This window comes from Coffea arabica, chromosome 11c (assembly GCF_036785885.1).
Source record: "Coffea arabica cultivar ET-39 chromosome 11c, Coffea Arabica ET-39 HiFi, whole genome shotgun sequence".
Lineage (NCBI taxonomy): Eukaryota > Viridiplantae > Streptophyta > Magnoliopsida > Gentianales > Rubiaceae > Coffea > Coffea arabica.
Window position 1 is genome coordinate 12,635,529 of NC_092330.1, and position 11,846 is coordinate 12,647,374.

Genomic DNA, 11,846 nt, shown 5'->3' on the forward strand with positions numbered 1-11,846 from the left:
AGACGCATGGATACAAATTTATTGGAGATTTGAGGAGTTAATACTCGACTCATGTGAGGACTCGTAAAAACTATTATTTTATTTAAACCTAATTTATGGTTTAATAAATTATTTAATTGGATTTTTGCCACGAGGAATATTTTCTAGTCTTATTAGACCTAAATGCATGGTAATATAACTTCGTTATATTTTTAAAATGATTCGTTTCGAAAATTAATTTCCTAGAGCGCGTTTAGTAAAAATAGTGAATAGTACTTGGAGATTTTATTCGCGTAGTAGCACAATAAGCTTGGAATATTGGAGATTTGTACTATGGTCCTAAAATAGGTAATCTTATGAATAAATATTCAAGTGATAGTTGTTAGTGCAATCGTTATAAGAATTTTTTTGAAAGTTTCGCGTTATAGCGTTAAATTTGACGATACGCGTTTTCACACGCGCGACTTCATTTGAGGGACTTTAGACCCTTATTCCGGGACAATTAAGAGTGAATAATATTTACATGAATATATATGCCTTGGAGGTTTAGTGCACTAGTGAACCAAACGCGCGAAAAATCGAGCCGTAATCGCACCAAACGGCCCCTAATGAGAGTTGACTTTTGGGTGATTTTGCACCACACATTGCACCTTCTCTTGGAAGCTAACTTAGATCAAACACACTCTCTCTTCTCTCTCCTCATGGCCGGCCAAAGCACTCCCTCTCTCTAACTCCTTGTTCTAAAATTTCTGCACACTAATCTCACCCAAAACCACCCCAAATCACCTCCAAATTTAACCAAACTTGCACCACACCTAGCTTGACACTTGAGGAGCATTTTGAGCTGCAAAAGAGAGCTAAAACTCACGGTTTTTCTGGGGCAAAAAGGACCGAAATTCTGCTTGAACATCAACCCCAAAGTAAGTGATGATCTACCCTTGAAAACTTGAAGATTGGAAGCTATCTTGCCTTGTTAAGTTCATGCATGCATTTGGTTAGCTTTTGTATGGTGTAAAAATGTGATTGTGGGCTCTTGGAATTCCCACACTTGGGTTGTTGTTGCTGATGTGATGATTGATGGTGATTATATTGTTGGTTTAGTGGTTATAATGATGCATTAGTGGTGGGTAATTAGTAGGAACTTCATTGGGTGTAAGAAGCTAAAATTTCCGATTTTGCCCTGCCATGTTCGGCCATTTCCAGGCCAGTTTTTAATGAACTAATGGCTTGAATTGGATGCTTATATGATGTATTAGAGGTGTGAAAAATTTCATTGAAAAATAATGAGGTTTGAATGGGCAAATGAATTTTTTTTAGAAACCAGCAAATCTGGAAAACTGATTCGCGTATGCTCTGACCAGCAGTAGTATTTTGGCTATAACTCTGTCCTCGGATGTCGAAATCATGTGCCGTCGGTGGCGTTTGAAACTAGACATTCCTAGCTTTAATTTGGTATATAATGAACATTCTGATTCTTTGTGAGCAAGCCGAACCAAATGTTTTAAGTTCGCTGTCCTGTTACTCTGTTCATCTGGAATGAGGTGTTCAGGCAGCAACTTGATGCCCGAATTTGAACCAGATGGGTGCCGAATTTGGAAACGATTTCTTCTGTGATGTTTTAACTCTATGAATGTATTTTCCAACGGCGTAAGCCATGCTCGATTTCGAGCTATAATGACTGCGTTGTGACTAAAACAAGTGGACTGCTCTGTTTTGGAAAACCCTAATCTTTGGACTGGTTTGGAACAAAATCTTGGAGTGAACTTGTTAGTTGATGTTCTTGATATTAAACACTTACCAAAGGTATCATGGGTATATCTTAGACCCTTATTTCATAAATGAACCATGGTTGGATAACTTTCTTGGTTAAACGGTTGGAAATTTGGAAAATGAAAGTCAAAGGCAGATTGCCTTAGGATTTTTCTTGAACTTTGGTTGGCTAATTAACGACCTTGCCGAAGGTATTTTTCCCTGAAATTCGATAGAGAGATACCTTCCATATAGTATTGAAATACTGCCAATTTTGGTGCCGATTCAAGTTCGTTTCGATACCCAATTGAATTACTAAAGTTAGAGGTTCAAATCTGGAAAATTCTCATCCAGTCTTGAATTTGCTCAACTTCGGGCTACCGTATCTCGGTGCTCGAAACTCCGATTCTTGATCCGCTTATTTTGTTATAAACTTCACTTGCAACACTAATTGAGCTGCAAAATTCAGAGGCCGGTTTGCAACGTACGAATCGTGCCGAATTTTCAAAGTTGGCCAAAATCCAACTTCATTCTGCCTTGTGAACCAACCCTGCATCTTCAAGCTCATTTTTGACCACTTTTCACTTTGATTCATGGAAAAGTGTCTTCTAGGAACTTATAGTACTCTCTAAGAGGTTTCCAACGGTATAAAGTTTTCCAATTCTCGACTTATACCGAGCAAGTTATGATTTTTCAAAGATTTATCGTAAAACTGGAAAATTTTCCAACTTCAAAGAAATAGAGTTTTTCAAGAACTCCTTATTCTTTTGATATTCTTAAACGTTTTGCTTACGATTTTCATGATAAAAACTCAAATAATATTGTACCTAATAAAAGGCAAGTTGAACCTCGATTTACGTGTAATTGAGGTTCCTCTTTGCAAAATAATTCTTAGATTGTACTAGTGTACAATCTTTCTTGATAAGTGGGTTAATTGTGTGATTATCCACTATTAAATGCCAGGCGCACAAGGAGACCTTCAAGAGGATCTCACCGTGGACACTTGAACTCCAGCCAATAATCTTTATTGATTAGCTCGGTGAGTGTCAAGTGTGTGAATCTTTGATACTTGCTTAATTATGGTAATTATTAGAGATTTTAAAAATAAGGGCGGGTGTGTACTTTATCGCATCCGTTCTGATTTCAAATGAATGAATGAAATGTATTGAATGAATGAATGAAATGCAATGCTATGTAATGGTTACATATGTCGTTGGAGGGAACCTCCTCGACTTTCAAATGAATGGGGGACGCCCAAACTCATAGGCCGACCTTGAACTCGAGCCGGCAATGGGCTTGGTCGGGAACTTGGGCGAGCCATGAGATTATAAGCTCGACCTAATAAGAGGTCCTGCTTGGCATACTTGTAGAGTATCGCCTTATAATAGACTTGTGGGCCCTTGGGGTGTACGGTGGACGGAGGGAAGTAAGTGGTGATCTACGGAAATGGAAATACCGACCCGGTTGACAGGAGGGTCAATGCGGGAAGGTATACGAATGACATCGGCAGAGCGAGTGGAACTTAGCTCCTGAGAGCTACTATATCCTTGAATTGTTTCTGCTTATTTTTCCTGCTCAAATGGTACTTTATTGAAATATCACGGTTTTATTTAATAAAGTTGGGATTGCTATTTGAACAATGTGCTTGCATGTGTGTTCTTGGCCTCACGAGCGTTTTGCTCACCCTGTAGATTTGTTTTCCTTAACAGGACTGGAAATGGAGTTAACGCGGAGAAATCTCCTTTTGGATATATTGTGTTTTAGGGTTTCAGGTGTATTTTGGCTTGACCCCTTTATGATTGTACTTTGGAAGTTTAATGTATCATTCGGATATCTGTGATATATATTTTGAAATTTAAGTTGTATTATGAACGCACGACGTGCGGGTGGCAAGCTGATAGGTACCTTGTGATGTAACCATGAGAACTGTCACAGTTGGCATCAGAGCCATATGCTGACAGGTTGGGTAATGGATGGATATTGTTAAGCATGAACGTTTCCGCACTATATGTATTCGTATTAATTTGATTTTGGTATCTAGTATCGTTTTAAGGTTGAACGTTTATTGCTTGAGTCCTAGCGAGAGCTAGGCAGGCGTTCCGCGGATACCCTTTGGTGCGCCTTAGGGAGAAGTGGGGGCGTCACATGTACAATTTCTCGTGGCCATGTTACAAGAATTTTCTGCTATTTCTTTTGGGCACCAACTGAGCTGTGATGCCATTTTGCGGCCCAATGTTGGCATCGCTACTCGAAACCCAAACGTGAAGCTGAGATGGGTTTTGGGACCAAGAGAATATGTGGGTCTAAATTGTATCATTGTCAAGGGAATAGGTAGAAATAGTTTGAACTGCTGTAATTTTCATATTGATACGATTTTTTTTTGTAAAAGAAATAATTAGTGAAAAATACACAAATTTTACAAGTTAATTAAACTAATAAATTAAGAAATAAATTTTTTTTACTTGCTGTGCCACATTTTCGTTAATCATCTAGTGGCTAAGTTTAAAACCTCAAAATATAAAGATTTTGAGTTTTAATCCTCCTCTGACCTCTCCTCTCCCTACGCTGCTAGAAAAAGACAAACAAAAAGTTGAGCGACTGTACAATTTGGCTATTTGTATTGCAAAATCGCAACTTGATCATACATTTTCTTTTGACCAATTAAAAATTTTCCAAAGCTTTCATCTTCATACATTAATTAGGCAAAAAAATTATGGCTATTCAGAAAAGAAATGGTAATTGTGCAAATAAAGAAAATTAAACCGCAAATATGAGAAAAAAAAACTGTAGTGCAAAATATATTGGACATCAGAATTTCAGCTCATATAGTTCCAATTTTGAGAATCCCAATAGAGTAACTAGGACCAATTCATCTCCTTCTCATGTTCCAATTAAACACTTTCCATGTTTGCTTTTTCTCTGAGGAACGAGACCCGCAATACTCGTAGAATCTCGACAGGATCCAATAATCAATATAAAAAGACCATGCTCTTCTATAATAAGGGCTAACACAAAGAATTACCACAAATGAAATCACGATCACCATATATGAAGCAAAAAAGCTCCAATAGAATGTTGCCACATCAATTGCACCATCAACTTCTATGTCTTGATCACCAACATTTTCAGGGTGTGGAGCAAAGGGGTTACAACTTCTCTTGAGCAATGGTCCGCAGAGACCTGGATTTCCTCTATAATTGCTGTCGTCAAAGGTTGCAAACTCCCCTGTATCAGGTACCCTGCCAGACAAGTTATTGTATGACACATTGAAGATGGACAAGAAGTTCAAGGATGCCAGCTCTGAAGGTATTTCGCCACTGAAATTGTTGTAAGAAAGATCCAAGCTCTCTACTAGGTTCAACATGGAAAGTCTTGAGGGAATGGATCCTTGCAAGTAGTTGTGGGATAAATTTAATGCCCGGATATGTCTGAGATCACCAAATTCAGGAGGAATCGCTCCAATCAATTGGTTACACGACAAATCAAGTCCAGACATGAAATTTAATATATTCCCTGCATAGCGTTCGCTTCTACTTTTTGTTGTGAATATCACATTTTCTTGGTCGGAAAAAATTTTATAATACTCACTCCACCTTATCTCCATAGCCAGAAAATGAGATCCAGGGTACCCTGGGAAGCTTTCACTCTCACCAAAAGACGGGTCATAGGTAAAAAATGCATCGTTGGAGAACTGCCCGCTGCCAAAAGAAATTTTGTTGAAGCATGTAGGCAGTGGCCCAGAAAACTTATTCTGAGAAAGATCCATAATTGTCACATTCTGCAGCTGACATAAGTGCAAAGGAATATGACCAAGCAATTCATTTCCCCCCAATAGAAGGACCCTGAGCTCTTTAAGTTTACCAATATAGCGTGGTATACCGCCAGACAGCTTGTTGTAACCCAAATCGAGTGTCATCAAATTGAAGCTCCCAGACAGCATGTTTGAGATGGGCCCTGAGATCATGTTGTGATGCAGGTGGATGAACTTCAATGACGTAAGCTCGGAGCAAGCTGGTAAAGGTCCGATCAACTGATTTTTGGAGAGGTCTAAAAATTCAAGATCTGAAAGTTTGCATATAGCATCTGGTAAGCTACCTTCTAGCAAGTTGGCTGACATGTCAAGACCATTCAAATATGAAAAATTTCCAATCCAACTTGGAATTTTGCCTTGAAAAGAATTGTTTGAAATATCCAGCAAAGATAAACTTGGAGAACGAGATAATCCATGTGAAATGCTCCCAATAAAATGGTTATTATCCAAGTGAAGGAATTCTAGGCTTGTTAAGTTCGTGGACCCAGAAGGAAAATTGCCATGCAAATTATTATAAGACAATACCAACATAGTAAGGGCTAAACATCCAGTTCCAATTTGACCTGGCACCTCCCCTGAAAACATGATGTGGGACAAATCAATTGATTCTGCCCATGTCAAGTTTCCCAATGACTTCAAATGACGTCATTTTTCTCGTTTGAGATGAATTTCCTCTGCCCCCACCATTTCAGCTAAAGGCTCTCTATTTATCTGGCTGCAACTTGAATAATCAGACTCGAAAAATCCCAAGTTTCCTGCTCTATCAGAAAGAAATGCAAAATCTTGATCTGTCTTCCAATAAGTTAGTGGGCCAGATTCCTACTTGGCTTCTGCAAAATAATACAAACTTGGAAGTTCTTGTTCTAAAGGATAACTCTTTTACGGTCCGTTTCTTGTAGATGATTCTCTGGGAAAATATCTAAGTCAATTAGACATCTCAAACAATGACGTCAGTGGTAAGGTTCCCCACTGCAGAAATGAATTTCCTGACAAATTCAACCGCTGCAGAAATGGAAAAGATAAACCGATATTTTGGGGAACCTTACCACTGACGTCATTGTTTGAGATGTCTAATTGACTTAGATATTTTCCCAGAGAATCATCTACAAGAAACGGACCCGTAAAAGAGTTATCCTTTAGAACAAGAACTTCCAAGTTTGTATTATTTTGCAGAAGCCAAGTAGGAATCTGGCCCACTAACTTATTGGAAGACAGATCAAGATTTTGCATTTCTTTCTGATAGAGCAGGAAACTTGGGATTTTTCGAGTCTGATTATTCAAGTTGCAGCCAGATAAATAGAGAGCCTTTAGCTGAAATGGTGGGGGCAGAGCAAGATCCTCAGTGTCGACATGTGAATCATTGTTCAAAGGTCCAAGTTTGAACCCCTGAAGCTTTGAATGGTTGCCCAAAGAACTGAAAGAAAAAGAACCTCCAAAAAGGTTGCCAGAGAGAGATAGATACTCAAGGTGTACGAGAGGAGTAATGAGAGCTGCAGGGATGTTTCCGCTGAGAATATTGTTGGAGAGATCAAGAAGTCGAAGAGATGTCAAGTTTCTGAAGCACATGGGAACAGGCCCGTAAAAATTATTCCGACTCAGGTCAAGTTCATGGAGATTCTTCAAACTGCAAATTCCTGTCCAAAAACCAAGTTCATTGTAAGGTTTTCATACAGTAATAGTTGATGCTAGGTATGAATTGTCAATACATAGCCAATTCAGAAACCGTGAAATCATATGTTACACGCAAAAAAATTGAAATGTTGGTTTTCAAATTTCATCCGGTCTAGCTCAACATTTGAAAAGTAAATAGCAACTTCATGCAAGCAACCGAGCCTTTCACAGCCTATCTTATTACCTTGAAGGACGGAGGAATCATTAATACCAATATCGTTCAAAGATAAGGCTTTGAGAGAAGTTAAAGCCTCAACGTCTGAGAGTTTGTTAAAATTTGTATATTCAAGATTGAGTACCTTCAAGTTCTCCAGCTTCAATTCTGCAGTTCAAAACTTTATGTTAGTATTATAGTTTTGGATATATCAAAATTACATAACTATTGTTGCATCTCCATCCCCTATTCTATAAGAATTTGTATATTTCAAACAAGGTAAATTAGGCCACAGGTCAACTATACTATTTTTTTCACGTCAATTGATCCATTGAACAGCTAAAAAGGATCAAATTGGGCTATTCTATCCATTTGCTCGATTAAAATAGACAAAATTCATTGCATGTGAGCTGCACACTCTGCAGGGGAAGCTTTGTCATTTGGTAGTAAAAAGTTGTATGGTAGACAAAGGGGACGTTTATCACGTGGTAGACAAAGTTGTATGTACAGCTAATCTAGAAATTTAGGCAAATTTGTTAATTTTTAGGAATTTATTTTCTTATTGGAATTTGGACAAAATATAACATCAAATTATAGAAATAGGGAAAAGTATACAGATAGTTCTGTCCCATCCTTAATGGTTATACTCCAAATCATGTAACAGCTTTGTCCTATATACACTTTTATCTCAAACTGGATATGCGTACCTTTAAAGGACAAGGAACCAGAAAGCTGATTACCGCTTAAGTCAAGAAACTCCAATTTTTCCAGACGCTTGAATTCTGCAGCAAGAAGATGATCCAATTAGAACTCCTTGAATGAGCAGATTGCGGTCCAACAACTCTCATGCTAATGGATTCTACAATTTTATCTTTTCTGTATATCTATGCTTTATAATTTTGGCATATGCAACATCTCTCACAACTACAAAAAAAAAAAAAAAGATTAACTAATTAGCATCTTTCAAACAACTACCCATACTTGGATATGTAAATTAAGTTACCGTCTAATCCCATACTTGTGACGGTAAAAGGAAAAACAAATAAGATACTTTGTAATTTTCACATTTAAGAGCTATTAATTGAAATAGATTACAAATAAATAATGCTGAATCATTCTAAGTTTAGATATTCATTTATTTCTATGTGCTGAACAAACGAAGTAGAAAAGCAAAAAATAGAACAGACGTAAAGTCCAAGAAAATTGTGTAAAAAGGTTAAAGAAAGTCTCCTATAAGAATTATAGATAGCAAGTGAATATACCTTCTATAGGAAACGATCCCTTTAAATCCAAATCACGGAGAGACAGCCTTTTAAGTTCAGTAATTGCAGTTATACATGGAATTATACTACTGTTGTTGAAATTGTTCCAATCGAGGTATAAGGACTTGAGATTTTGCAACTTAGCCCAATTCCTGCAGCCTGCAAAGCACGAGTCAGATTCTAATAAACGGACTAAATGCCAAAGAAACCCCTTTGGCTAATCCAATATACACATTTCCTCCCAATAATTTGAAAACGTACCATTTAACCCGCATGGTTTTGGATTAAAGTGAAACTGTTAGCTTTTTTTTATTAAATTTAATAATCGAGCATGATTAAAGTTTTTAATAGAAAAACAATGATGAAATAATCAAATCGACCTTTGAACCAAGTCATATATAAATTGTAGACAAAATTTGGTGTCAAATATAATTCCAAAATGACATCATCGCAAAAATTAAATTTCATAATAAAGCTTCTTCTTCCCTACTGATTTCTGGCAAAAGAAACACTTATTAGAGCTTTGCAGCGGTCCACCATGGTTCTTGCCGGCAGCATCATCCAAAGGGAGCTGATCTATTCCTTCTACCAAAAGAGGTTTTCGATATTTGACTCTAAATAAAATGATGCAAGATTTAAAATTTATCACACTTTTATACTTTCCACGTCGGCAAAGATATAAATGTTTGCTTTTCGGTTTTGTTTTCAAAGTTAACGACTATGCATAAAACTTGATGTAAGTGGTAAAATTGTTGTACATTACACAAACTAATTTGTAACCGGTCACCCATTGAATTGAAAACTATTTGATAAATAAATAAGACACACTATCAAAAAACGTGGAAGTAAAACTTGGTTGCTAATTGACTAAAAGAAAATGATGGTAAGAAGCGAGAGTAATTCAAATTAAAAAAAAAAGTATACTTTGTAATGCAATATCTTTTTTTTTTTTCTCTCTCGATCCATTCACTTTTTTCCACATAAATTGCCTGTTTTTTTTCTTAGAGTCATCAATTTTACTCATGTATACATTCCTTAATTATTGCTCCTAATCCATCACGATAGGTTGATGTTTTATGCCTGTACGATCTATTTTTTTAATTGCTATTTTTTCTTGACTTCTTTCAATTTATGATATATTAATTCTTGTTGTTTTGAAGGGGTGCAAATGACTAACTCACAGCTAAAATTTAATGCAAAATAGTTTCCTGCTTAATTAAACTATCGTCAGTTTTTATGGGATTTTGAGTCTTCTACAATTATAATACATGAGAAATTAAAAGAAATAAGGCCGAGAAAAAAAGATGAAGAAATATGAAAAACTTGCCTCAAGCTGCGGACAAGAATACCAAAAGTAAGGCTAGAACGAAAAAAGAAAAGATGATGAAGAAAGATGAATTACTTGCCTGTGTAACCAAGAACAAGAAACTTCAAATTATACAATATAAACCAACGATTTGAGAAAAAGATGGAAGGGTAGTTACCTGTCACTTCACTATTGAAGTAATTATTACTCAGGTCTAGAGTTCGCAGGTCCTTCAGAGGTATGAAAGTGCTAATGTTTACATACCAATCCTCATCCATATTCTCTCGCAAAAAACTAAGGTCGGCTTCAACAATTCTCCCAGTAATATTACTACACTTGACCCGTTCCCAGGTGCAGCAATCAGCATTTGCTCCGTCACCTTCTTTTCCAGTCCACGAAGAAAGGATAAGATGAGCATTTGTAGTCACATTTAAGGAAGCTTTGAAGTCCAAGAGAGCATGTTTTTCTTCTAAAAAGCAACCTGAGCAAAGTAGTCCTCCATTGAGTATTATTGATACAACGAGAGCCCATGAGGCAATCAGAATGGAATGACCGCGCATGATTTCAGTATGGAGAATTAGTGAAGGAAAGTGTTGTAATGAAAATGGAAGGCAGGATAATTTATAATCGCTTATCAATGTACTGGAACGCAGGGCCGGAGACCGGAGACAAGTCAACTCAGGTGTAAAACAGTGGCGGATTCACACTGGGACACTGGGGGCACGGCCCACTCATCCCCTTAAATTTCTATGATACTTATAATAATTTGGTGTAATTTCAACTGTGTCTCTTAGAGTTTTGTGTATCTATTGGTTTATAGGCTCCCACTGCCCCTTTTAAATTTCTATAATACCTATAAAAATTTGATGTAATTTCAAGTGTGCCCCCTGGAGTTTTGTGTATCTATTAGTTACTTTTATTGAGAAAAATATACTTCGTGAAGTTCAAAATAAAAAGGTTATAAACTGTTATTAAAATATGAAAACTCGCTATGAGCAATTATAAATGGTTTAGTTTGTTTTGAAATAAAATTATTATTACATTAATAATTTTGAGTTTGTCTTTTGATTTTTTCATGAAATATATGTATCATTTGTACTTGTTGATGAATATTTTTTTCCTTAAAAAACTGAAAAAAGAGTAGGTAAAAAATTTTAGAGTTGCTTTTGCCCCCACTGAAAAATTTTTTCTGGCTCCACCACTGGTGCAAAACGTCAAGTATGCGATCAAGCCTAGTTAAACTCATTATATTAGAGGTTTCTTACATTCTTCTAAGCAACTCGTTATATTATCAAGCCCATAATTGAGTTATTATTTTGAGCGCATTTATTGTTGTTGTTTTTCATGTTTTTGATAAGAAATTTCTACTTCGGTCCGTCAATCTGGCGGGCAGAAAATGAAATGAAGTGCAAAGTTCTCAAAATTGGAGTGCAGATTACGGGGACCAAGAATCAAAAGAATGTTGGTAGCACAGTAATGTATTGCACTCCCTATTTTGGAAGAAATTATGACTCGAAAGTCTTGTTGGTCTTTCAGAGGAGTGAAGAACGCGTAAACATCTACCAACCCAACTTTAGAAGGAAATGCTTGACTAATGGAACTGGAAGCTTGTTGGTCTTTTTATTGGTTCTTCCTCTTGTGGAACTGGAAGAAATTATGACTCGAAAGTCTTGTTGGTCTTTCAGAGGAGTGAAGAACGCGTAAACATCTACCAACCCAACTTTAGAAGGAAATGCTTGACTAATGGAACTGGAAGCTTGTTGGTCTTTTTATTGGTTCTTCCTCTTGTGGAACTGGAAGCTGCAAAATCAGCCACTAAATTATTGTACACCTTTGCTGATCCTGACCAAGTTGTTCCAACCTGTAAAATCAGCCTCCGGTAAGCAATAATATATTAAGTTCAATAACTAACTC

The 11,846-nt window shown here is 36.7% G+C and overlaps 1 protein-coding gene and 1 long non-coding RNA gene across 2 annotated transcripts; one reads left to right on the plus strand and one right to left on the minus strand.

The window, feature by feature from the left end:
• Nucleotides 1-690: 690 nt before the first annotated feature.
• LOC140016655 (uncharacterized) lies at nt 691-3,764 on the plus strand. The gene is made up of 2 exons (XR_011822859.1): nt 691-899; nt 3,438-3,764. It is a non-coding gene; the product is annotated as an uncharacterized lncRNA (long non-coding RNA).
• Nucleotides 3,765-4,499: 735 nt separating this feature from the next.
• LOC113723534 (receptor-like protein 15) lies at nt 4,500-10,509 on the minus strand. Its single transcript, XM_072070006.1, has 6 exons — nt 10,111-10,509; nt 8,627-8,785; nt 8,072-8,146; nt 7,395-7,532; nt 6,483-7,173; nt 4,500-6,182 (listed from the first exon to the last, which is right to left on the minus strand). Exons 1-6 carry the CDS (start codon nt 10,490-10,492, stop codon nt 4,598-4,600), a joined length of 3,030 nt encoding a protein of 1,009 aa, XP_071926107.1. The 5' UTR covers nt 10,493-10,509; the 3' UTR covers nt 4,500-4,597.
• Between the last annotated feature and the right edge of the window lie 1,337 nt (nt 10,510-11,846).

Excerpts from the sequence above, each read along its gene's own strand:
- LOC113723534 (XM_072070006.1), bottom strand. The coding sequence starts at position 10,492 with ATGCGCGGTCATTCCATTCTGATTGCCTCATGGGCTCTCGTTGTATCA. Across the intron at positions 8,786-10,110 it reads CTTCAATAGTGAAGTGACAG|GCTGCAGGAATTGGGCTAAG; the intron begins GTAACTACCCTT and ends CGTGCTTTGCAG. Across the intron at positions 6,183-6,482 it reads ACCTTACCACTGACGTCATT|TCATTTGAAGTCATTGGGAA; the intron begins GTTTGAGATGTC and ends AGAAAAATGACG.